Source organism: Dendropsophus ebraccatus, chromosome 14 (genome assembly GCF_027789765.1).
Source record: "Dendropsophus ebraccatus isolate aDenEbr1 chromosome 14, aDenEbr1.pat, whole genome shotgun sequence".
Taxonomy (NCBI): Eukaryota; Metazoa; Chordata; class Amphibia; order Anura; family Hylidae; genus Dendropsophus; species Dendropsophus ebraccatus.
In genome coordinates, this window is record NC_091467.1 from 21,296,740 (window position 1) to 21,322,632 (window position 25,893).

Here is a 25,893-nt window from a genome sequence, read left to right on the forward strand (position 1 = left end):
TGGAAAGGACGATGGAAAAAAATATGCGTGTAAACAACTCAAAATAAGGGCCGCTATTCGCGCAATTACACAATGACACGAAGATAAATTTTACATTATTTTATACATTGAGTGAACCAATGGCCGTTGTTTCCATAGATTTCAATGAAAATCGTTGAATAATGAAAACAATGAACATTATTGTAAATTCAAATTGTGGCTGTTATAGAACAGCACGTAAACATAGCCTAAGGCTAGGTTCACACTGGGCTTTTGCCATCCGTTCAACGTATTGGTTTTTAATTGGTTACTTTTAAAGGCCAGAAAAACGTAGTCAACACTACTTTTTTTAAAATAAAAGAAGTCAATGGAAAAATGGATCCAAACGGATGACACACAAATGCATTCATTTTTGCATCAGTTTTTCCATAAAACGTATACGTTAAACAGATTGCAAAAACACAGTGTGAACCCAGCCTTATCCTGCAATTTGGATCTTTTGTGTTCTGACCCTTGGCTTGCTTGCTGTGTTTTCTGGTTCTTCTTCTTTTCCCTCCTTGTTCTGACTTTGATCCTGATTTTACCTCCTGGCTTTTTTTGTGGCATTTTCAGGGCTCTAAAAAAAAAAGCGCCAGAAAAAGTGCCAATGTGTTTTTTCATTATTTTCTGACAGTTTAGGCTTTATTTGTGAATTATCTTTTTTGTGGTTTACTTTTTTGTGTACTGAACTTTTTTCCCCCTCTAACATCACTTGACAGAAAAAACACCACACCCTCGGCATGCTGCATTTTGGAAAAACTGCCAAAGAGACTCAAAAACGCTAGAGACCCCCCCCCCCCCCCCCCCCCCCCCCCCAAAAAAGAGATTTATCAAACATGGTAACGTGAAACTGGCTCAGTTGCCCCTAGCAACCAATCAGATTCCACCTTTCATTCCTCACAGACTCTTTGGAAAATGAAAGGTGGAATCTGACTGGTTGCTAGGGGCAACTGAGCCAGTTTCACTTTACACCATATTTGATAAATCTCCCCCTATGTTTGTAAGGCAGATCATTTTTATTGGCGTTATTCAAAGATTTTGAGGCAGTGTGAAGCCAGCCTTACAGTACTTTTTCAGAACCGTATATTATGTCCGCAATCATCGTCCACAATCCAAAAAAATTTTCTCTATAGTGCATCTGTATTTGTTGCAAAAATGTAAAGGCAATGATTAAATTAAGGTGAGCTGCATCCTTTGCGGACATTACGGATGTTTATAAAAGGTGCTTTATAAATAAATAATAATAATACATACTTATCAGCTGCTGTATGTCCTGCAGGAAGTGGTATATTCTTTCCTATCTGATACAGTGCTCTCTGCTGCCACCTCTGTCCATGTCAGGAACAGTCCAGATTAGTAGCGAATCCCCATAGAAAACTAGAAAACCTCTCCTGCTCTGCACAGTTCCTGACATGGACAGGTGGCAGCAGAGAGCACTGTGTCAGACTGAAAAGAATACACCACTTCCTGCAGGACATACAGCATCTGATAAGTACTGGAAGACTGGAGATTTTTTAAATAAAAGTAAATTCTGTATAACTTTCTGAAACCAGTTGATCTGAATGAAAATATTTTATGTTACAGCGCATAAATGAATTATAACCTCCAATATTTTTTAGCGCTCATAATGTAGACGCTTGGAGTGTGAACAGCCGAGGTCTACAGTCTAATCCAGGTGTTCTCGATAACTACGGATGCTGTCATTGCTTCCTTCCTAAGCACACGATACATCCTGCAGACTCTAAGGCGCTTTTTTTTTTTTTTTCGCTTTCTTACATTTCCTTTACTATTGTACATCTCCCAGGTAATCCTTCAAATCCCTCTTCCTTTCTTGTGTGTTTCAGCCGTCTGCTGGGCGACACACCCCTTCCCTTTAATGAGTTAAACTTCACAGGGGAAAGCAATGGAAACTACGTGAAGGGTTAAAGTGATCAGAGAGGTGGAGCCCCAACTGGGAAAAAAAGGCAGAGGTGCAACCTGGAAAGTTTAGGTGTGAGAGAGGAGCAGCGTGGAACTGAAAGTATTTCAGGAGCTGAGTGTGCATGGGGTCAGATGCTGATGCTCACTTCTCCAAGTGTGGATGTTTGCCTCAAGCTTATAACACAAGATCTTCCTAGGACACTTGGTCGCTGGATGTCCCCAGGCTACTCCTTTCAATGACTACCCTGTAACCATACACCACAAACCATCAGCGGCGTAACGATTCAGCTTGTCGATGGACGGTAAAGATTCTGAGGAACTAACTAAAATCCATATTCTTAAGAAGAAGTAGAAGCACAGTAAGGGGGCGTATGGTTGACGTGAGAAGGTACCCTCATCTTTTAAAGACTATAGATCACAATAGTCACAAATGGACTTCATGTTCTTAAATCGCATGGTATTCCAAGTGGGGCCAGACTGGTGATCCCTCTGTCCGCATCTTCATCGGAAGTGTCCGGATTGTGAAGGTATGTATGCAGATCAATCGAACGATGGGATTTTATATATAATATATATATATATATATATATATATATATATATATATATATATATATATTATATAATTTTATTTTTTTAATAAAGTTATAAGCACCATATTATGTGTGTGTAGGTATGTTTTATGGATCTGGATATTATGGGAGGATTGGGACTATGTGTCGGCACCCTAGATGAAGGATGGGGAACTTGTGGCCCTCCAGCTGTTGCAAAACTACAATTCCCATCATACCTGGAGAGCCAAAGCTAACGCTTTGGCTCTCCAGGCATGATGGGAATTGTAGTTTTGCAACAGCTGGAGGGCCACAAGTTCCCCACTTTTGATGTAGAGTGTGCCAATAGCCTACCTCTGATCTCATGTTCTCATCTCCCTCTCCATCTTAGAACGTTCCCTTAATTTGCTACCTATTTGTAGATCATTATTTAGGGTAGCTTCACACGTACCGTATCGCAGCAGATCTGACTAAATGAATGAACACAGCATTAAGGGTCCGTTTACACAGAAAGATTCTCTGACAGATTATCTGCCAAAGATTTGAAGCCAAAGCCAGGAATGGATTTGAAAAGAGGAGAAATCTCAGGCTTTCCTTTATGACCTGAACTTTGTTTCTTGTCCGTTCCTGGCTTTGGCTTCAAATCTTTGGCAGATAATCTTTCTGTGTAAATAGACCCTAAATCCGCACTGTAAAATCCGCTGCAGATCCGCAGCAGTAAATCAGCTGCGATACGGTACGTGTGAAGTTGCCCTTAAGGCCCTATTCCACGGAACGATTATTGTTCATAAACTCGCTCCAACGATTGTTAACAATTACTAAACTATTTTTTTAGCGAACGATAACACATAATGTGAACGATATATGTAGTGTAACGATTAATTTGCGGTCCTTACATGGTCGTTTAAAATGTTCGCCGGGGTGATCATGACCATACGACACACACCTACTTTTTTATTTTTTTAAACCTTTTTACGAGCGACTGAAAGATTTCTAATTTTACGAACCGATTAGCGAATTATCTTTCAAAGACCAACTATTTTTTTTTTCGACATGCTGAAAAACAATTTTCAACGACAATATAACAATTTTGCCTTTGTCGTTCACTCGTTTACACCAACTCCACAAAGCGATTATCGTTAACGAGCGGTCGTTGGAGCGAGTTTATGAACGATAATCGTTCCATGGAATAGGGCCTTTAGATTACATGGAAATCTTGAAAGCATCATGTCACTCTACTTCCTAAGCTTAGAGGGATCTGTAGTCGGACAGCATGGAACGTTGTGACGACTCAACAATTGCGTGTGGATTTTCACAGCAGTATGGCGGCACTAGAACTTGATAAACGTTGCCCTTGAGGATTGATGAGTGGCGATAAGGAATTTCCATATAGATATCATCTGATTGCAGCAATGCACCTGTTAAAGCAGCAAGGTTTTATTATGTGCTAGAGGTATTAAGAGGTGTAGCCAATGTGAGGAATTTCCAGGATTTGCATATCATGCAAATAATTATTCGTAAGGTTTAAAGGGGTTATCCAGGATTACAGAAACATAGCTGTTTGTTCCGAAAAGAAAAGCGGCACTCCATGTTGTGTGTGTGTGTGTGTGTGTGTGTGTGTGTGGTATTGTAATTTGGCTCCATTCACTTCAGCTGAACTGCAATACCAGACGCAAACTGAAGACTAAAAGTGGCGCTGTTTCTGGAAGAAATTGACATTTTTTTATAAGCCCCTTTAAGACAGGCATTTATTCTAATAGGGCTGCACAAAATCCATGTGGAAAAGTTAGCTTGGATATAGTCTTAAACAGAGGGTCCTTAAGTTACTTAAAGAAATGTACAGAGCACTTATCCTCCATCTATATACATGCCTGACCACTTGCATTGTAAATGCATAACATGGGTGACTGCAAACCAGTCATTAGATAAGTGATAGGCTCTGTTAGGCCTTTGGGGCCTAGACCCTCTAGGTCCTCCAGGGAGTCCAGGCCAAGTTTTGGATAGACTTTTAGAAACAACCTTACTACTATAGTTGCCCTTAGTTCTGATGTATTAAAGCTTGGGTTTTCTATTGACCATATTCATTAGAAGACTGTAAAAGCAATGGAGGTAATCTTATATTACTTATAGTCAAATAAAACATAAATTTTTATGCAAAAATTCATAAAATTTGTCAAAAGTTTTCAAACATTTAGCAAAAATGAAGATGGTCTCTGTTCTTTCTACTGGTTGGTATTGCCACACCCACAATGCAAAGCGAGGAGGGCTCGAACTTGTTCACCTTCTCACTCACTCCTTGCTTCCCAATCTTCTGGAAAATGTGGAGCTGGGACTGTCTCTAAAGATCGTTGTTATAGTTTTTATTTAGTTTCATTTGGAAATGGAAGGAATCTCGACCATGTATATATCCTCGCTCTTTTACATTGATATTGACTATATAGTAACGGAAGTTTTATATCTGTATGTATAGTCTTATAGGAATTCTGTCCAGTCCTTGACCCTGTCACTTTTGACATGTCATGGCGGCTTTTTTTTTTTAATCTCTTTCCGCCTCTGTCCCCCTCATCTATCTTCTCCTACCTTCCACATTGATTAGTTTAACTGAGGTTTGGGCTACGGCTCTTTTAGTAATTTCCCATATTTATACTTCTTTGAATATTTGTTCCATATGTTGTATCAATGTTTGCGCCTGTATGGGCTCTGGTTGTTATCCATTTTTATAAGAATTCAATAAATTCAGACCAAGGCTGGGTTCACACTGGGTTTTTGCAGTCTAACATATCCTTTTTTAAATGGTTACTTTTAATGTACAAAAAAAGTGGTCAACCACGTTTTTGTGTATGCAAAAAAAAGCATACATTTTGATCCCCCTCGCCTTTTTTTTTTTTTTTTTTTTAAGTATGGAAGTCAATGGAAAAATGCATTCAAATTGATTGCATCCGTTTTTTTTGTTTTTGTTTTCCCCCATAAAATGTATGTGTTAAATGGACTGCAAAAAACAGTGTGAAAAAAATTTTACTTCTTGAATGAGCCGGGAGAAGCCCACCTTACTGATTATAGAGCCATTTCCTGCGCCAAACAACAAGATGGAGGGGAGAAGTAACTAGCCTGGCCCGTTCTAGTGATTGGCAGGGGTCTCCGCTCCCAGACACCCATGCCCTCACTGTTCAAAAGTATTGAAATATCTGAAACATCAAAAAAAAAAAATTTTATGTCATTGTAAGGACATTCATTTTTTTTTTTTATTTTTTTTTAAGGTTGCATTCACACCCAGCAGATCCGCATCAGATTTCATGGCCCAGATTTGATTTGCCTTGCAACTTCAAATCTGCTGCGAATCCTGTACGTGTGAACGCACCCTAACAACGGCCAGGAGTTGGTCGAAAACAGAAAAACTGTGCACATCTTTCCATTATAAAGTTGCCCTGTCGGGTCCACTCCTGATTTTGGCTACATAAACTGACCAAAATGTGATGTGTGAACATGGCCATATAGTGTAATGCTATTTAAAAAAAAAAAAAAAAAATTACTTTTGCAGCATTGCTTAAACTGTACAGAGTATCTAACATACAATATATTTAGGACTCATGAAGGGATTGGATCTTGTGTACATCCTATATGTCAAAAATCAAAGGATCAAGTCAAGGCAAGATCTTTGCTCCCCAATGGAGCTATTCTCAAGCAATCTGTTATGCTGTATTTATGGGGGGATTTATCAAACTGGTGTAAAGTGAAACTGGTTAGTTGCCCCTAGCAACCAATCAGATTCCACCTTTCATTTTCCAAAGAGTCTGTGAGGAATGAAAGGTGGAATCTGATTGGTTGCTAGGGGCAACTGAGCCAATTCTACAATACACCATGTTTGATAAATTAGTGTTCACCTGCTGCTCAGTACATTTTCTCTGCTAATGGTCATAGTACCAGAAATAAGCTCAACTGGTGAATTACCAAACTACTCCTTAACCCCAGGATAGGGAACCTTGGCCCTCCAGCTATTACAAAACTACAACTCCCATCATGCCTGGACGGCCAAAGCTTTAGCTGTCTAGACATGATGGGAGTTGTAGTTTTACAACTGCTGGAGAGTCAAGGTTCCCTACCCCTGCCTTAACCTAAGAAAACATATGCCCATGGCCATGCCCAGAGAAGCAATCCCAGGCTAGTGATTTAGACCGTGTACAATCTCAAAGTGTATCCGATTCCAGACAGGAGGCTTACTTACTTACACTTTAAGGGAATGATCTCTATCGCTGACAATTCCTAATTGCTTATTATTCAAGTATAATTTGGCCTAACTAGGTCATTGGAGAGAACCTGGCTTTTTTAAAGCCAAGAATCTGAAGCATATTACCGTAATTTTGATTCTTCAGAAAACTACATTTGTATCCTTAAAAAGGTTAGACAGCTGGTACTATCCCTGTTCAATGAAGAGATCTATTGGTGCCAAATAGGCAAGCGATCGGCTTCCTGGATGCCCATGAACTGCAGTAAATTATATATCTAGGTGTATAAGATCCAGGTACCAATTGCATATAGCAAAGGGAGAAGGAGTCTACGTTGGCCGCCTGTGTTGCCTGATACAATAGCTACATACAATGAGTCATAATGGATCATGGTGAACCAAAACAGTCAAACCCTTGGATAAAATGGCATGATATATCCAGCCTCTATTGAATGCTATTGCTAGTAGTCCTTACATTTTAATATGTTGATGTATATTTAGGCTGGGTTCACACACAGTATTTGCAACCTCAACCAGGAGTGGATTAAAAACACAGGCTCTGTTCACACACTGTTGAAATTGAGTGGATGGCCGCCATTTAGGGTAGCTTCACACGTACTGGATCCGCAGAGGACTTCACACTGCGAGTTTGCTGCCCCGGCCCCGAGCAGCCGCGGCTGTGTGTGACGCTCCCGGCTCCCCATTGGCTAATGGGGAGCGAGGGGAGCCGGGAGCTTCACACACAGATGCGGCGCCGAGCAGGTAATGTATGCTCGGGGCTGCGGGTGGCCGGCGGTGGGGGGGTTAAAGGGGCCGGATCCGCTGCGTGTATAGGACCCATTCAGCTTCACAGCACAGGATCCGCAGCGGATTTCGCTGCAAACTTGCAGCGTGAAATCCACTGCTGATCCGGTACGTGTGAAGCTACCCTTAATGGCAAATATTTGCTGTTATTTTAAAACAACGGCTGTTGTATTGAAATAATGGCAGTTGTTTATCGTTATGATGGCCATCCACTCCATTTCACCATTGTGTGAACAGATACTTTCTGTGTTTTCAATCCACTCCTGGTTGAGGTTGCAAAATACTGACCAAATACTGAAAGAAATATGTGTGTGAACCCAGCCTTAGGATAGCTTCACACACCGCTTCGAAGCGGATTTTTTGCTGCGGATCTGCAGCAGATTTGATCTAAATAACTGAATACAGCATCAAATCTGCTGCAGATCCTGTACGTGTGAACGCACCCTTGAGCAGTATTTTATATGTAGTAGCTGAGTTGTCCAACAATGGCACTTGAATGGAATGGTGACCACATTGTTTAAAAATGGTCCACTCTATATAGTTAGAATATGACCTCTATCAGAATGTATCCAGCTGTCTATATGATAATTTTTTATTTATACAAGTAGGGTGTAAATATGCACTGTCACTTTAAAAAAACTTTTTGACATAATGTAGAAACATGTCAAAAATTTTGATTGGGTTTATACCCCAACCAATCGTTAGAATGAACCATGAAGTGTGGTCTAAGCATGTGCTCTTCTGTCTCTATGCCGCTTGAAGCATCTCAGTCGTGGGTCGTGTTTTATTCCCGGCTTATTTTATTGACTGGCTGAAGTCTGAAATCTCAGACCCCCCCACGAACAAAACTTTTGACACGTCTGTACGACATGTCATGCGTCTTTATAGAATCCCTCCCCAAACTATGGGTCCAGTTGCAGATCTATACAAGCTATATGGAACCTCAATGGAGCCAAGGTTCCCTACCCCTGGGTTAGCTGAAGACACATTGTTGGTGTGAGCCGTTTAGTAGGTAGGATTGGTGTCAGCCATTTATAGCACTTTTTTATTTTTTTAAATGAAAAACTTCTATTGCTATATATATGTTTGAAGCTGAACTAGAATATACAGTATATATTGTACAAGAGACATGTGCTGCCATATCAGTTCCTATAACATGATACGACTAGGGAGCTCATACATGCCCATACAAGATTTTGTGATCATGTTACATCATTTTATGTGAAGCCATTATATGGGTAAAATAGTTATCACTATGGATTGTCCTTATCGTGCATGGTTCACATGTCACGGTTGCATGTAGCTGTGCAGTCACATTTTTTTGCATAGATATATATACATATACATTATACATGTTGACATGCCTTCACACATTTTTTGCACTGCATTGCATTGTCTTTGATGCTAGTGGTTTGGGTCATTGGACCCATGGCAGCCTGGGTATTAATATGGATACTATAAACTATATTGGGCTGGGTTCACACTGTTTTGCAATCAGAGCTTTTTTTTAATTTACTTCTATCTTTTAAAAAAACGGTCAAAACACATCTGTTTTTTTTTTAACGTACACAAAAAACGTACTTTACGTTATTTTTGCGTTTTCTGTTTTTCATTCGTTTTTTGCAAAAATGTATGGGAAAAAAAAAGTAGTGTGGGCCCAGCCTTATACGTATTTGTGGAGTACTAACTAAGTTGTTCCTCGCTTTGCTTTTCAATGCACGTTTGTGCAAAGGGTAAACCTATATTATATGTCTTCTATATCAGGGGTATGAAACTCGTGGATCTCCATCTGTTGGAAAAACTACAATATCCATGGTGCCTGGAGAGCCAAAGCTTTGTAGTTTTGCAACAGCTGGAGGGCCATGAGTTTGACATCTCTGTTCTAGATGATGATGTATTCTAATGGTACTTTTACACGGAGCGATAATTCGCCCAATTGCACGATTAACGATTTCGAAGTAACGATTTTTTTTTATAACGATCAGCGTTTAGACGGAACGATATATCGTACGGGAAAAATCGTTTTGCGATCGCTTAAGCCTATCTCGCACATAGGTTAAATCGGTGAAAGACTATTTACACGGAACGATCTGCGAATTTTTTGCGAACGACCAACGATGATTTGAGAACATGTTGAAAGATCAAAATGAACGCTTTTCTCGCTCGTCATTCGATCGTTAGCTGCGTTTACACGTACAATCATCGTTCAAATCCGATCGTTATGGTGCAAATTCGATTGATAAACGGTCCGTGTAAAAGGACCATTAGGGTCCATTTACACAGAAAGATTCCGACAGATTATCTGCCAAAGATTTGAAGTCAAAGCCAGGAATGGATTTGAAAAGAGGAGAAATCTCAGGCTTTTCTTTATGACCTGATCCCTGTTTATAGTCTGTTTCTGGCTTTGGCTTCAAATCTTTAGCAGATAATCTTTCTGTGTAAAATAAATAGACCCTAAATCTACCAAATCATGTAAATTTACTGTAGTAACGCAGGCTCATAGGAAATATTTCTATGAATACAATAGGCACAAGTGGACGGCCAATGAGGTTGATTGATTTGCGAGCGAGGAATGAAGTGCGGTACATTATAGTAATGTACATTTTATGCTGCAGCGTGAGTAATGAGAAGAGCCCCGGGCAGCACAATGGTTGGGCCCACACTTAAGTTATAGATGATACTTCCATAATTATTACAATTAATCATTTCTCATACATCAGCTGCCAGATTTTCCATTTTCAAGCTGAAGTTTGAATAATGATGTACCTAATCCCACATCATCCGAACAAATTGCTAGAACAAAGTGTTTGCTGTCAATGACTGGAATCCATTCAGCTTACAAATACCTGCAAAGAAACATAGAAAATTGTCGACAGAAAAAGCCCCACATGGTCCATCTAGTCTGCCCTGATATTGTTTCCTTTCTTATTCTCTTAGGATAGATATGTGTTTCTCCCAGGCAGATTTATATTCACTTATTGTAGATTTACCAACCACATCTGCTGGAAGTTTGTTCCAAGCATCCACTACTCTTTCAGTAAAGTAATATTGTCTCATGTTGCTTCTGAACTTTCTCCCAACTAATCTAAGTCTTTGGCCTCTTTTTTTTTTTTTGTTTTATCAATATCCTTGTAGTTGAGGTCTCTGGAACTGGACACAGAATTCCAGATGTGATGTCACTAGAGCTCTATACAGCGGGATCACAATCTCCCGCTTCCCACTGGTTATACCTCCAGCTATACAGCCCTTACCATCAGGATGCCATTATTTATATATACAGTGGTACCTTGGTTTAAGAGTAACTTGGTTTAAGAGCGTTTTGGCTTAAGAGCTCACAGTTTTTAAAAATTGTGACTTGGTTTAAGAGCATTGTTTTAGTTTAAGAGCTCCCTGTACTGGGTGGGAGGGCAAGTGAAGGAGGGGCCTGGTCTGCATATCTGGGTCTACAGCCCTTTACTCTGACCCAGGAAGTCTCCCTCGCCTTCCAAATCATAGCAGATCCACCTCAGGCTGGGGCTTACATCAGGGGACAGGACTGTGGGGGTAATCTCTCCATAGCTGTAACTCCTCTCTCCTCGGACAGAGAGCGCTGCATGTATGTGCCCACATCTGCCCTGCTCATTCCTTCATGCTCCTTGCTGTCTCTGTCCGCCCTTGTGTTTCCCATCCTCTCCATTACTGTACAGTAACTTATCACATATTCTGCTGTTTCTGAATGTTTCATCTGTTTTACGTGTTATTCAGAATAGTAAATCATTTATTTTTGGGGTGTGGAACAAATTGTCTGCATTTCTATGATTTCTTATGGGAAAATTTGCTTTGGTTTAAGAGTGGATTTGGATTACAAGCACTGACCCAGAATGAATTATGCTCGTAATCCCAGACACTACTCTATGTGTGTGTATATATAATATATATCACCAGTGCAGGAGGGCGGTGGGGAAAACAATGGAAGCTGCAGTTTAATGTTTTCAAATGTACAATAATGCATTAGGAGAGAAGGAATCCTCTATGCAAGTATCATATCGGCAGTTCTGTCTTAGCAAAAACTTTAGAAGAGAAGGATTTAGGGGCAGTGATTTCTGACAGCCTTAAAATAAGTCACCAGTGCAGGAGGGCGGTGGGGAAAGAGGTAGGTGTGTGTGTGTACACACACACACTCACACACACCTACCTCTTTCCCCACCGCCCTCCTGCACTGGTGACTTATTTTAAGGCTGTCAGAAATCACTGCCCCTAAATCCTTCTCTTCTAAAGTTTTTGCTAAGACAGAACTGCCGATATGATACTTGCATAGAGGATTCCTTCTCTCCTAATGCATTATTGTACATTTGAAAACATTAAACTGCAGCTTCCATTGTTTTCACCTAACAAAAGACAGGAGTGTGCCATTTTGCCCATTTTCATGTATTAAATATTATATTAAATGGTGCCAAAATAGGACATCACAAAATCCAGCCTGCAGTTGTTTTAGCTACTTTCAGCAATCTATTTCTCTAAGTGAAAAGACTTAACCTAAACCTCAGTATATGTTTCTCTCAGCACTGGGGCCAAGCCTCCCCTCCCCTCTGTTGTGGTAGGCCGCTTTTCTGGGTACCAGGTGAGATGGAGGTACTGGTGTTTGTCAGCTCAGCCAGTGGTGTTAGTGTTGTGACGCCAGTGCTAGTCCAGCACACAGGTGTGATGTTGATGTTGACCGTTTTGGTAATCTGCCGGGTTGTTGTGGGTCCCTTGGCGTTTTGTCACAGCAGTCCTGAGTGGCAACTGACCCACCTGGACTCGTCGGCACCACCACCTGCAGAAAGGGGGAAAAATAACCCAAGGTGTACGGTTGTGTGTGTGTGTGTGTGTGTGTGTATAGGTGCCAGTGCGGATAGAAGCTGAGTCCTGGTAGTATAAAAATAGAACAGCTTTACTGTAAGGCTTCATTGACACACTGGAGTGCTTGACCTTTGTGCTTTGAGAAGGTGCTTTAGGAGAAGTAAGAGAGGTAGTTGTGGTGCTTTTTAGAGTAGAACGTAGAAGAAAGGAAGTTGCCAAAGGAGCCCCAACCCAGTGTAGCTGTGTACTCTGCCGGAACCTAGATATATCTTAAATAGTGAAGTGTTACTTGTACTCCTGTTTAGACCTTATCTTACCACCTTCTGCCCCCTGGTTTAATTGAACCTGTCCCAGTAGGATAGTACAAGCCCCAGTCTTGGTTATCTGGGTGAGACTAGGTGTCCCAGTTACCTGCACTGCGTGATAGGATACGTAGGCCTTCCGTACTGGCTGCTTTGTCCTATCGAGGCTAGTTCCTCTTGTGTCAGGATACTGCCCTGCTCTTTGTTGGAGTGTTCCTGGGGTGGGTCAGGGTGTTCCTTGGTTACTTCTCACTGTTGTGTGCTTAGTACTGCATAATAGATATAGTAGATGTAGTAAAAGAACTGTTTATCTCTGATTGCATTTGTACACGTTGATAACTAGAGTCAACTTTACTGACTGCTGTCCTGGCATAAGCCAGACCCTGGCTTAACTTCTGCAGGGACTGTTGCTTTTTGTATCTGAGAATCTGGATGAGAATAAGACAACCCTGCACTTCCTCCATCAGTGTAAACTCCTCCTACAGGGGCTGGTAATGTGCCTACCTGTGAGTGTTGGGGATGGGTGTGTGCAGGAGAAAGATAATAGGCCGAGAAGCAAAGAGCACCTCCTATTGGTCAGCACAAACACATGGTATACATAAAACATTAACCTATGACTAGCTTCAGCTGTGCAACACACATAAATATGTATACATATAGAAAATAACTTTCCCCACTAGGTGTCAGTAATATCCTTCATCCACCACTTAACCTGAGAGAGAGAGGCTTTTTTGACAGGAGAGAGAAAAACACCAGTGGTGAGACACCACACTGTGACGTGGCTCCAGTGGCGTAGCACTAGCTACCATAGAGGCAGGCTATAAAGCTGCTATGGGTCCCGTTCAGGAGGGGGGCCTGGGGATGCACAGGGAAGATAAGAGCCATCCTGTGTCCTTCTGATTAATCCCTTATCTACCACAGTGTGTGACCCAAAGTTCACTTACATGCTGCAAAACAAAAAGGGTTAAAAAGCAGAAGATAGGGATATCTCTGCTTCACTGCTGAAAACCCCTGACCTCTGTTCTCTGGCTGCAAGCTTCAAGGTCAGGGGTTATCAGTGCATGAGGAGTGAAGCAGAGAGCTCATTGTCTTTTGCCTTTTTAACCTTTTTTTTTTTTTTTTTTTTTTTTTTTGTGTTGCAGCATGTAAGTGAGCTTTGGGTCACTAACACACTGCAGTACATAAAGGGTTAAGCAGAAGGTACTCTACTCCATACCTAATAGGCCCTTATGGTTAAATACAGTGGACTGAGTAAGCAGCCATTGGCTCTCTGTTCTGCCAGAGCCAGTGCATGGCAAAAGACCAGAGCCAAACGTAGAAAATGGGTGTCGCGCGCGTGTGTAAAAATAATAAATAAATAAATAATGGAACCGATGGTACATTCACTTTGAAGGGGTTGTCCAGCGAAAATCTTTCTTTCAAATCAACTGGTGTCAGAAAGTTATATAAATGTGTAATTTACTTCTATTAAAAAATAAGTCTTCCCATACTTATTAGCTGCTGTATATCATGCAGGAAATGTTTTATTTTCAGTCTGACACACTGCTCTCTGCTGCCACCTCTGTCCGAGACAGGAACTGTCCAGAGCAGGAGAGGTTTTCTATGGGGATGCATAGAAAACAGAGACAAAGTTCCTGTCTCGGCCAGGGATGTCAGCAGAGAGCAATGTGTCAGACTGAGAATAAAACATTTCCTGCAGGACATACAGCAGCTAATAAGTATGAGAAGACTTGAGATTTTTTAATAGAAGTAAAATACAAAAAATCTGTCAGATAAATCTCTCTGCGTAAAGGCACCATTTGTCAGGTCAGAAAACTTCTAATAGTAGCTGCTAGCCAATTCTATCTATCTCCTATCTATCTATCTCCTATCTATCTATCTCCTATCTATCTATCTCCTATCTATCTATCTCCTCTCCGTTCAAGGTAACATGTCACTCCTTCGACCGGAGAACGGCGGCAGCGGAGGAGTGCGCACTCTCCTTTAGACGGGCTATGGCACACTGAGGCAGGCGGGATTCTGTCTGATTTACTCAGTGTGAACATACCCTAATACAGAGATCATGATGGAAGAGAAATTTATTACGTGAAAATATCAATTGTTTTAGGTGAATATTTAGTTTTTTCAGACTACATTAGATGCAGTTCTCAGGAGCCAGGGTGAAGGTTTTTTTTCATGGGCCAAGCAGGTCCCTATAGCAAGCGTCAATGTTATTGATCAAAACTTGTCTACTGAGCCTGTGCACATGACTGTAGTTACACATGCATTTTGCATATATTTTTGCATGAATCATTGCCTGAAATTAAAGGCCCCATTACATGGAGAGACAATTTGCCAAATCAAGCAGTCATTTCCCTATCATAAAGCGAGCGATCTGCTAACAAGTGATCGCTGTCTTTTAGCATGTCTAAAAGTAAACTTCCACCTGCCGCTAATCTCTTCATGTAATAAAAGATGTGCGAAGTGTCGGACTGGGGTATCTGGGGCCCACCAGAGGAAATTATTCTGGGGGCCACCAATGAAGAACCAGTGAGAAACGACATGTCAGTTAATTTTGGTGCAGGTTCTAAAGCCGGGGGCTCAGCGGAGGATTCTCCGGTATCTGGTGGGCCAGTCCAACACTAGATGCGCGGCTAAATAAGCAATGGGCTGTACGTACATCACTAGCGATGTTTGGGCATCCCTGGCTAGGCAATTATTGAGTTGTGTAATGGTGCAGTTACACAAAAATTTATCTGACCGTTTTTGTTTTTTTTTTTTTTTGTTCCACCCCCCCCCCCCCCCCCCAAGCCAAAGCCAGGAACAAACTATAAACGGGGAACAGGTTATAAAGGAAAGACTGAAAGACTCATTTCAAATCCAATCCTGGCTTTGGCTTCAAAAATCTGTCAGATAAATCTCTGTGTAAACGCACCATAATAGGCTCGGTAAGCGACCGCTGATATAGCAGATTGGCACTTGCTTATAGTGTCCTTCCCTAGTCACTGATTGGCTGAGCAGGCAATAGCTGAGCTGGGTACGTGACGTTGCAGCTGGAGGAGCTGCAGGAGGCCAGCAGCTGTCAGCTTAACCCAGGAACGGAGCTACAAAGGATGGGTAAGTATACTTTATGTTCTCACACCCCTCTCTCTCTCTCTCTCTCTCTCTCTCTCTCTCTCTCTCTCTCTCTCTCTCTCTCTCTCTCTCTCTCTCTCTGTGTCTCTCTCTCTCTCTCTCTCTCTCTCTCTCTCTCTCTCTCTCTGTGTCTCTCTCTCTCTCTCTCTGTGTCTCTCTCTCTCTCTCTCTCTCTGTGTCTCTCTCTCTCTCTCTCTCTCTCTCTGTGTCTCTCTCTCTCTCTCTCTCTCTCTCTCTGTGTCTCTCTCTCTCTCTCTCTCTCTCTGTGTCTCTCTCTCTCTCTCTCTCTCTCTGTGTCTCTCTCTCTCTCTCTCTCTCTCTCTGTGTCTCTCTCTCTCTCTCTCTGTGTGTGTCTCTCTCTCTCTCTCTCTGTGTGTGTCTCTGTCTGTCTCTGTGTCTCTGTCTGTCTCTCTCTCTGTGGGTGTCTCTGTCTGTGTCTCTCTCTCTGTCTCTCTCTGCCTCTCTCTGTGTGTCTCTCTGTCTCTCTCTCTCTCTCTCTGTGTCTCTCTCTCTCTCTGTGTCTCTCTGTGTGTCTCTCTCTGTGTGTCTCTCTCTGTCTCTCTATCAAAAAAAATTTTTTTTTTCATTTCATGGGATCTTTTAAAGATGTTGTCCATAAAAAATATCTCAAGTTAAATCCACTCCAAAATTCTGAGCATGTTTTGTATTTACATTTAAGTCTTATAAGAATAATGTTAGTATAGCTCCACCTGCTGCCTTACTGTGTCCACCTCAGGTGGACATTCATGTTTCTCTCTCATCTTTACTGGCTATGTGGATGGATCTCCAATGTAGTGATCCAAATCCCTGTCAACTTACAGTGTCTTTCCTGCTTGGCAGAAGAGAGGATTGCAACTGCACTTGCTTAGCGTCTCCTCTGACATTTACTTAGGTGGACATGGTAAAGCTATTAAAAATCTACAGGAGGTGGCGCCATATGAACAGAAAGAATATATGATGGCAAATGAAACAGTGATCCAGTATACCCAGTGTCTGTGATCTATCCACAGAAAAAGTTGCACTACATATACTTCAGACTGTAGAGAGCAGAGGTGACCTATCAGGGAGTGTGGTAGCAAAAAATAAACTGCAATGCTTCCATATATTAAAGAGACTGTCAGTAGGTTTATGGTGTACTATCTCAGGGTAGCATAAACTAGTGACAGAGAAGCTGAACAGAATGATGTATCACTTACATTGTTCTGTGCAGCTGATCAAGAGATCTCCTCCTGAATAACATGGACAATAAGTAGTCATCTCCATTATGTGCATGAGCTCAATAGTCCTGGATATTCATGAGAAGCAGGAAACTCCACCCACCAGCTGCTGATTGCCAGTTATCTATCCATGCTTTGTATAGGCAGTCAACTGTCAATCAGCAGCTGTGTGTGTGGTGGGGCGAGGAGGTCAAGAATCCTATTCTCCTGCATATTAGGAGAACAGCTAAACAAGATGATGTAATTAATACATCGATCTGTTCAGCATTTATATCACTAGTTTATGCTGCCCTCATTTAAGGCAGAATAAACCTAGTGGCAGGCTTGTTAGTTTAAAAGGGAATCTATCAGGCCTCTGGCAGGGTCAAAGAGGCATGCAGAGGAGACAGGCCGGAAACTTCATTAGGCCTCTGGCTGCAAGGGGAATCTAAATGGCCAAGTTCAGTGTTTTCTCAGATCCCACCTGCTGTGATAAGGTGTCAGCTGTATGTAGTAGAGGAAGGGGTTAACACATGCATCAAAGAATGCATAGACTGCTAGGCATGTTGGGTGGATATGATGAGCTACGCACATCATACAGTTTATTTGCATAGTGGATCTCTAGTCACAAATTTGAATTTTCATGGCATTTTGTCAACTCCGTTTGATGCTAAGTATTGTAGAGGTGGTTACATAGTTAATATGATTGAAAAAAAAAATACATATGTCCATAAAGTGGTTGTGTGTAATATTTTATACACTAGCTGACTTCATACAACTTTGCATTAAGTTATTGCAGTATTTTTATACATTGTATGCTGCAGTTTTTCAATATGAAATATATAGTAAATTTTATACTTTGAACACTTTTGTGTTAGGAACTGACATGGACAGAGGTGGCAGCAGAGAGCACTGTGCCACACTGGAAAGAATACATCCCTTCCTGCTGGACATACAGCAGCTGATAAGTACTGGAAGTACTTGAAATTTTGTAATTGAAGTAAATTACAATCTCTGGCACTTGCTGGAATCAGTTGATTTGATGTTTGGCAAGTAATGACAGCCTGTGGCACCCACCTCTATGCGGGATCACTGTCATAGACACATGTAGTTTTGATTGGTTAGGGTCCCGGTGTCCAGACCCTGACTGATTGCTAAAATGAGGATGGAGAAGTGTGCGCTAAGCCTGTTCTCTTCCACCGAGACAGACTGCCATGTAAGTCTATTTAACAGTCTCTGTTGCATACGAGAGTGGGGAGAAACAGCTGACAGGTACTTCAAAGACACTTTTTTTTTTAAGTATTTTTGCAAATCTGATGCTAATCTGCATTATATGAACATACCCTAAATTCTAAGTAACAATTACTCACTCTGGAACATTCTTTTATGGGACAGTTATTTGTGTAACAGCCAAATGCACCATATACAGTCGAGAGCTGGGGACTATAGAATGGAAATATCACCTGAGGAACTATACTTTGGTTACAATATTGATTTTTTGACTAAGGTGTGGCCACTGTCACTTAAAAAAAAAAAAAACTTTTTACATGCCACACGGACACATGAAAAGTTTTGATGGGTACTGGGTACTCAGACGCTAAGCATGGTTCGCTGCAATAGATGGTCTCCCTAGACTTCCTATGGAGACCATCTCCTACAGCAGTGATGGCTAACCTTGCCACTCCAGCTGTTGCAAAACTACAATTCCCATCATACCTGGGCAGCCAAAGCCATGTCTTTGGTTGTTCAGGCATGATGGGAATTGTAGTTTTGCGACAGCTGGAGTGTCAAGGTTAGCCATCACTGTCCTACAGCATGACAGAAAAAGCAACTGGTCGGGGAGTGAAGAGCTTAGAAGAATGCTTCTCCTGGCACTATCTAACAATAACTGGGGGTCTGAACATCCAGACCTCAACCAATCAAGAGTGTGTTTTGTTTTTTAAAGTGACAGTGGCCACTTAAGGGTATGTTGACACTGAGAAATAGGTGAGGAATTTTAAGCGGAATCCGCATCTAATTTTACGTGTATTCCACTTGAAATTCCACCTGTAAAATATGTGCAGAGCAATGTCCCATGGGACATGAAATCCCATGTGTTCAATGGGATTTCTTCTCTGCTGTTCACACGGTGGAATTTACGAGTGGAATGTGCCGCTGTACAACTGCTTTCCGCCCAGAGAATTGGCATGTCAATTCTTTGGGTGGATTCCGCTAGAGAAATCCCATAGAAGTTAATGTATTTTTTTTTTTTTTTTTTTTAATTTCTGCTTTCCACTCGAATTCTGCGCCTATTTCCCCAAAGCTAAAGCGGATATTTCAAACTTTCTTCAATTCCTTTCCTATTTTTCAGTGTGGACATACGCTTAAACTGGAAAAAGCAGGTCTTCCTTACAGCAATAGTCCAAGGTATGCGTGTCACCTGTCATTGTATTATGTTTTCTTTTTTGTAAATTTTTATCTTAATACAATACATTTGCATTTGGCGTTTTTAATATACCACGGTTAAGACCTTCCAGCACTGTACGGGTTAAGCCTTTGCTCCCCAGACTTTCTGAACCTAATATCCTTGGGGTCTCTCTCTGCCTCCAGTGCTCGTTACGACTCAGACGATAATTACTGTAATTTGCATCCAGCAGCCCTTTATTACAGCTGCTGGCTCCTGGGATATTTAGGATGAAAGATAAACTGTATTTACATTTCCTCTGTATATCTGAAAACATCTAATCAGAGTGGGTGACGTGGGATCCTGATCTGGCAATTTACAACCTAAAAGCACTAGGACCCAGGAGAACACGTCAGAGGTTGGGAGTTACCAGGGAGGCAAGAGTTAGCATGGCCCAAGTCAGTGCAGAATCTAGTAGTCTGTCAGGCTATGCTCCTTCATCTCTCCCAACCATCCCATACACATGACATTCATCTGTGCCCAGAATGCGTGCACTCTAAATAGAGAGCGGGCAGTAGGCCTCTACTAGACTAGTTTATCTTTTTTCAAAATGGAAGGGTTAGGCATGTTAAAATCCCACTACCATATTTTTTACTCCCACAACAGTAGGCCCCTAATAGAGAGTTGGCGAAAATGATATTATTGTAGTGTGTATGGACACTTTAAATGGAATCTGTTACTAGATTCTGCCTTTTAATGAGGGCCACATAAACTAGTGACAGAAACGCTGAGCAGATCGGTGTATTACTTCCATCATTCTGTTCAGCCGTTCTCCTAATATGCAGGAGAATAGGATTCTTGCCACACCCCGCCCTCCAGCTGCTGATTGACAGGTGACTGCCTATACACAGCATGGATAGATAACTGCCAATCAGCACCTGGTGGGCGGAGTTTTCTGCTTCTCATGAATATCCAGGACTACTGGGCTCATGCACACAATGGAGAGGACTACTTATTGTCCATGTTATTCAGGAGGATATGGCTGAATCAGCTGCACAGAACAATATAAGTGATACAGCATTCTGTTCAGCTTCTCTGTCACTAGTGTATGCTAACCAAAGATAGGACAGAATTTATGGGGAACGTACCAGGATATGTCGTAATTGATGGATGTGGTTTCCGCACCTATCTCCGGAATCGGCATCCCCTGACTTCTATCGCATCTAGCCCACATCCTGGTGGTGCAGGTTCAATTCTATGGAAGCCAAAAATGGATGCCCTACCTAAAATCCAAATGAGCCCCTTTCCCAAGATTACGTTTACTGTCTAGTCTATCAGAATCTTCTCTCCAGGGCCTCTTGCTTAGCGGACACTCCTTGTTGTTTGACTACAATGCAGTGTTCATCTACTGTCTCTTCCTGGACATCCTATACTTTGAATATGAGAATACAGTAGAATTGATATCCCATACAAACTTACAAGGAGGTTGTGGTATGGGCCTCTAGGGAGTGGTGTGGTTGCAAGCTCTGAGGCTCCCATTGGATTCAGTGGCAGCAGAGAGCACTGTGTCAGACTGGAAAGAATATGCCACTTCCAGCAGGACATCCAGCAGCTGATAAGTACTGGGAGACTTTTGAAAGACTTTTTGACACCAGTTGATTTGAAAGAGGGGGGGGGGGATACTGGATACTTCCTACTAAAGGAAAGCACAATAGGGGGTCACGATGCACTGAAAAAAATAGGCAGATGATGGGGTACATCTCTGAAAGTAGAGAGTACATCTGCAGGTTACACAATGCATATGATCTTGTAATAAAATATGGGAAGAAATACAAACTTATTAAAGGGGTACTCCAGAGAAAGAGAAAACTGGCATACCCCTGCTGTATGTCCTGAAGGAAGTGATAGTCTGACACAGTGCTCTCTGCTGCCACCTTTGTCTATGTTGGGAACTGTTCAGAACAGAATGTCTATAGACATTTGCGCCTTGGGTAGTTCTTGACATAGACAGAGGTGGCAGCAGAGAGCACTGCATCAGACTGAAAAGAATACACCACTTCCTGCAGGTCATAAAGCAGCTGATAAGTACTGGAAGACTTGAGATTTTTGAATAAAAGTAATTTACTAATCTCTATAACATTTTGACAAGTTGCTTTTGAAAGAATTTTTTTTTTTTTTTTTTTTATACCAGAGTTCCCCTTTAAGACTGATGACTGTGTTTGGTCTTACAACCTACACAGAAATAAAACCATTTGGCGTTCTCCTTTTTCTCCTCCTTTCCGCTGTCCTTTTTGTCTGTGTCACCACTATAGTCATGCCACTCTGTCTATGGTGCCTAGTTGGATAAGTACAATAAGGGAAGGTGAGTTAGAGAATAAAGTCACCACTGTTACCCACATTTATAGCTTGTAATAAAGTCTAATAATCACCGGGTACAGGAATATCTGGACTCCGTGTTCTCTCATTACGTGGAGTCATGGGTCATAGGTGCGCTACCTTTTGTAATCCGTGTCCTCTGCTATGTTTAGGTGCACAAGGCAGAACACTTTTATTGTATGAGAAGAATAGAATTTTCTTTCTAAATCCTTTTTTCTTATTGATTTTTAATTTTTTTCACAGTTAACCCTTGCTTGGACAACCGTATCTACAATGCTGACTGCTGTATGTAACTCTTTGGGAAACCAGCCATCGGAGGCTCCTGGATCACCAGCCACCTCTGAGCTCTCTCTGAAATCCTATACCCTCCCATCAGACTCTGATCAAGGACTATCTCTTCAGCAAGAGAAACCCCAAGAGCCCCCCTACAGTCCTCCTGAGAGATATACCTCTCTTTCCTCTGTAAGACTTCCCTGTCAAACGTTTGCAGGACGGGAATCTGCCGAAAATACTTCATTCGCCAAATTTTTGCACCCATCTCTTGAGATGTCTCATCCTTATGAATCCTGGATGAGACCTCCAGCCTCAGGGGGTCCTGGTGACGAGACTGGTGTTCCTTCATGGTGGGATCTCCATGCTGGCACCAGTTGGATGGATATGCAGCCCGGAACAGGAGGCTTTACTACAACCTCACCCCACCAGGCCCCTTTGGGTGGATACGGCACCGAGCTGTGTATTCCCCCTACGCACATGCTGCCTCCCACACCTCATCTCATGGGATCATTAGAAGCCACAATGGAGCCTCATGTTGCAGAACAAAGTTCTGATGGTTCTCCCCGTCCCAAGGGTACCAGACGAGCGATGCCACGTAGTGCTGCCCAGACCGCCTGTCGTTGCCCCAACTGCCAGGAAGCAGAACGTGTTGGCACCAGCGGAGATGTAACTAAAAGAAAAACCATGCACAACTGCCACATACCAGGATGCGGAAAAGCATACGCCAAGACCTCCCATCTAAAGGCTCACTTACGCTGGCACAGTGGTGACCGTCCATTTGTCTGCAACTGGCTGTTCTGTGGCAAGAGATTCACCAGGAGTGATGAGTTACAGAGACACCTCCAAACCCATACGGGGGCAAAAAAATACCCATGCCCTTCCTGTAGCCGTGTGTTCATGAGGAGCGATCATCTTACCAAACATATGAAGACCCATGACGGAGAGACCCGGGGGTCCACAGAAACATCTAGTAAGGCCAAAAGGGAGCCAGAGGAGAGTACTAGTGGTCATACAAACTGAGACTCCTTCCCGTCTTGACGAAAAAGCTCTGTGGTGATGCGAATGATCTATTCCAACGTGATCCTCCACAGTACAGTATTGTGGGGAAGGTTCTATTGGGTATTAATTTATTTGTAGATAGAGCGTTGCCTCCAACGTTACCACGTACCATGGTGTAGGAGTAGAGGGAGAGGTAGAGAGATGGGCCAGTAGACTCAGCAGACGAACCTTGAGCCAGGGTAATCTAGAGGAGATAATAGGGGTAGAGATGGCAGAATAGGACAGCAGACTATAGGAAACGGCAAAGGAGAATCCTCCATAGAGCTTGTAGTTCTGCAATACTAGTTGATCACAAGGTGCCCCAACCCGGAATGGTGTTTTGAGATTTCGTCATGTTAAAATCACAGAAGGCATTTCACCTAGGCAATTATTTTTTTTTTTTAAACACCATGCATTGAATGCTACACATTTTTCAAAAGCTTCATTCATTTTAACTCTTTCGCTTCCAGAGTGCATGGATTAGAGGGAACAACTACTGTTCTTTGCTGTTAATCTTTTTTTTTTTTTTTTTTTTTTTTCCTCTTCTTCGCAGTCTCCATGTTATGGGGGGAATGTCTCTATAAAACTGGGTGTGGAGGGATACGGGCAGAGAACACCTCCACGCCCAGTAAAGCACCGGCACGCACTGGCTGCACCCAGGGGACCTGTAGGGTGCTTTCTTAACCCTTTCCTTGCTATTGGGAAGTTTCACAGGTGATCTGTAAGCAGCTGCAATAACCAGATGGGGCTTTTCTGCAAAGGACTCTGCTTGCTTGAATGAATGCAAAAGACAGTTCAAGATCACATTGCTCCTCCATTGTATGAGTGTCCCCAGTCTTCTGGTGACTTAGCAGGTACAATGTATAGATGGTTTTTACACAAGAGGCCTTTGTTGCCGAGACCCTAAAGGGCTATCATTACCATAAGTAGGGGTCTACGCGGTGCCAATTGATAGTATGAAAGGTTCCGTAAACCCTAAAAGCTGCTCTATACCTTCTTCTAATTTAAGGCTCAGTCTCCTGTCCAGTCTTTGCAGGTTTATATTATTTATTAGAACCAGTCCAGCGGGAGGCCTGGAATGGGATGTGGCCAGTAACTAATCTTATGTATTTTATTGTGATTTTGTCACTTGAAGTTTTTTTTTTTTTTTTTAGTTTTTTTTTCTCTTTGCTTCTAACAATGACCCAATAGACGGCCATATTGGGTCACTCTTGCTTTTACCACCTAAAGAGAAAGATGGTGGATCTATTGTAGTTCATCACATTGTTTTTACATTGTATATAGGCTGTATTTATAGGTAGTTTTACTCTTAAGTTAAAAACGTGCACACTTCACTCTTTCCACAAAGATTTACCCCTTTTGCTATGTAATAGAGAGGTCTGCTTGGACTGTTGTAGCCTGTAGTAAGTCTTCGATTTCAGTGCAGTGACACCACAGGGCGAATTAAAGTATTGCACAGTGACCATTCAATCAACTGGTTGTCTGTGTGATGCAGGACAGGTTAGGTCCTCCAGAGCAAGAGACGCTCTTTGTAGTTTTTTTCTTTTTTTTTCTTTTCCAAAAAGAGGAGGAGCCTTAAAAGGTACTCTAGCTAATAATTCATAGGTAAATTAATCTTCTGATCCAAATAATTCCTTTTGGAGGTTGGACGTTTAAGTAGGAACAAGCAGTGATGTGATATAGAGATGAGCGAGCTGCAGTAATGGGTAAGTGAAGTGAAGCAGACTACCAAGCTAGCAAAACGATTATCAGCCTGCTGCCTTATAACTCTGGGAAAAGCTGGATCCAGTCCTGGAAAACTGGGAGAAGTTTCACAGGAATGGATCCAGCTTTTCCACACCCCCGAGGAGTAGCATCACTGAGTTAAAAGGCAACCGGCTGAAAAGCCAACTGCAGAGCTAACAAAGCGATTCACTTTGTTATTACTGTATATTTGCTCATCTCTATTTTAAGTTAAAGGGATTAGGCAGGATTTTAAAAAAATAATAATAATAATAATAATTCTTCCAAAAACATTACAACTCTGCCCCATTCACTTCCGTAGAACTCAGCTGCAATACCACACCCAAACTGAAGACAAGAGGGGCATTATTTATGGAAGAAAGCAGTTTTTTTTTTCTAAAAAATAGAAATATACTTTTTTTAATACATGGAAAGAAAAAGGGGAAGGGGCATGCATATAATCTATATACAGCTGGTCATATCCCATGCAGGTATGTCTGACAGTTTAGGATGCATGTCCGAGGTTGCTTTTAGGACCCCAATTGGGCCCTCACTATCTATAGGGGGTGCAGAATTGTCAGTTGCACCTGGGCCCTGAAAAATGATGGAACCAAAATGGCCTCTGCGCCAAGCAAGGAAACTAGTGCTACAAATGACGCATATTTGGGGATGCCTGATAAACCGTCCTCTGGAACCTTGTCGTCCGTCCGGATTATATCATATGTTGTATCTCACACTGTTGAAAACAATAAATTTGTGATGACATTAAAGAATATGATTTAAAAAAAAAAAAATCTGTCTGATTTGTGATGAGTTTGTGTGTTGTGTTGGGGCAGACGCAGGGAGGGGGCAGGAGCTTGGGTCACAGTCTGCTCCTCTGCAGGCGTCGGGATGGTGAGCACTTTGTATAACCCATGAATCAGCGTCTCTTGTGAGATTTGTGGTCTCTGTGGGTGTGATCCGGGGGATGGGCTGCCAGGGCTGAAGTATAGTGAGCACCAGCTGGAGCCATACACTTACCATCAGGTACAGGAGGAGCTGCTCCTTGTATAAAAGGAATATGTGCAGGTGTAAAGATACTCAATGTGTAAAAATGAATGTTTTAATAACTGCTATTGGAAGCTTCTACTTATCGATGACATCACACTAGGGGT

General features: G+C 42.0%; 1 protein-coding gene across 2 annotated transcripts; it reads left to right on the forward strand.

Annotated features, from left to right (window-relative positions):
- The first annotated feature begins 1,932 nt into the window (after positions 1-1,932).
- Positions 1,933-25,498, forward strand: SP6 (Sp6 transcription factor). 2 transcript variants are annotated; one of them, XM_069953259.1, is made up of 3 exons: positions 1,933-2,465; positions 19,298-19,353; positions 21,950-25,498. In XM_069953259.1, exon 3 carries the CDS (start codon positions 21,980-21,982, stop codon positions 22,997-22,999), a length of 1,020 nt encoding a protein of 339 aa, XP_069809360.1. In that variant the 5' UTR covers positions 1,933-2,465; positions 19,298-19,353; positions 21,950-21,979; the 3' UTR covers positions 23,000-25,498. The 2 variants fall into 2 exon arrangements, with proteins under 2 accessions (XP_069809360.1, XP_069809361.1); XM_069953260.1 differs by lacking the exon at positions 19,298-19,353.
- The last annotated feature ends 395 nt before the right edge of the window (positions 25,499-25,893 follow it).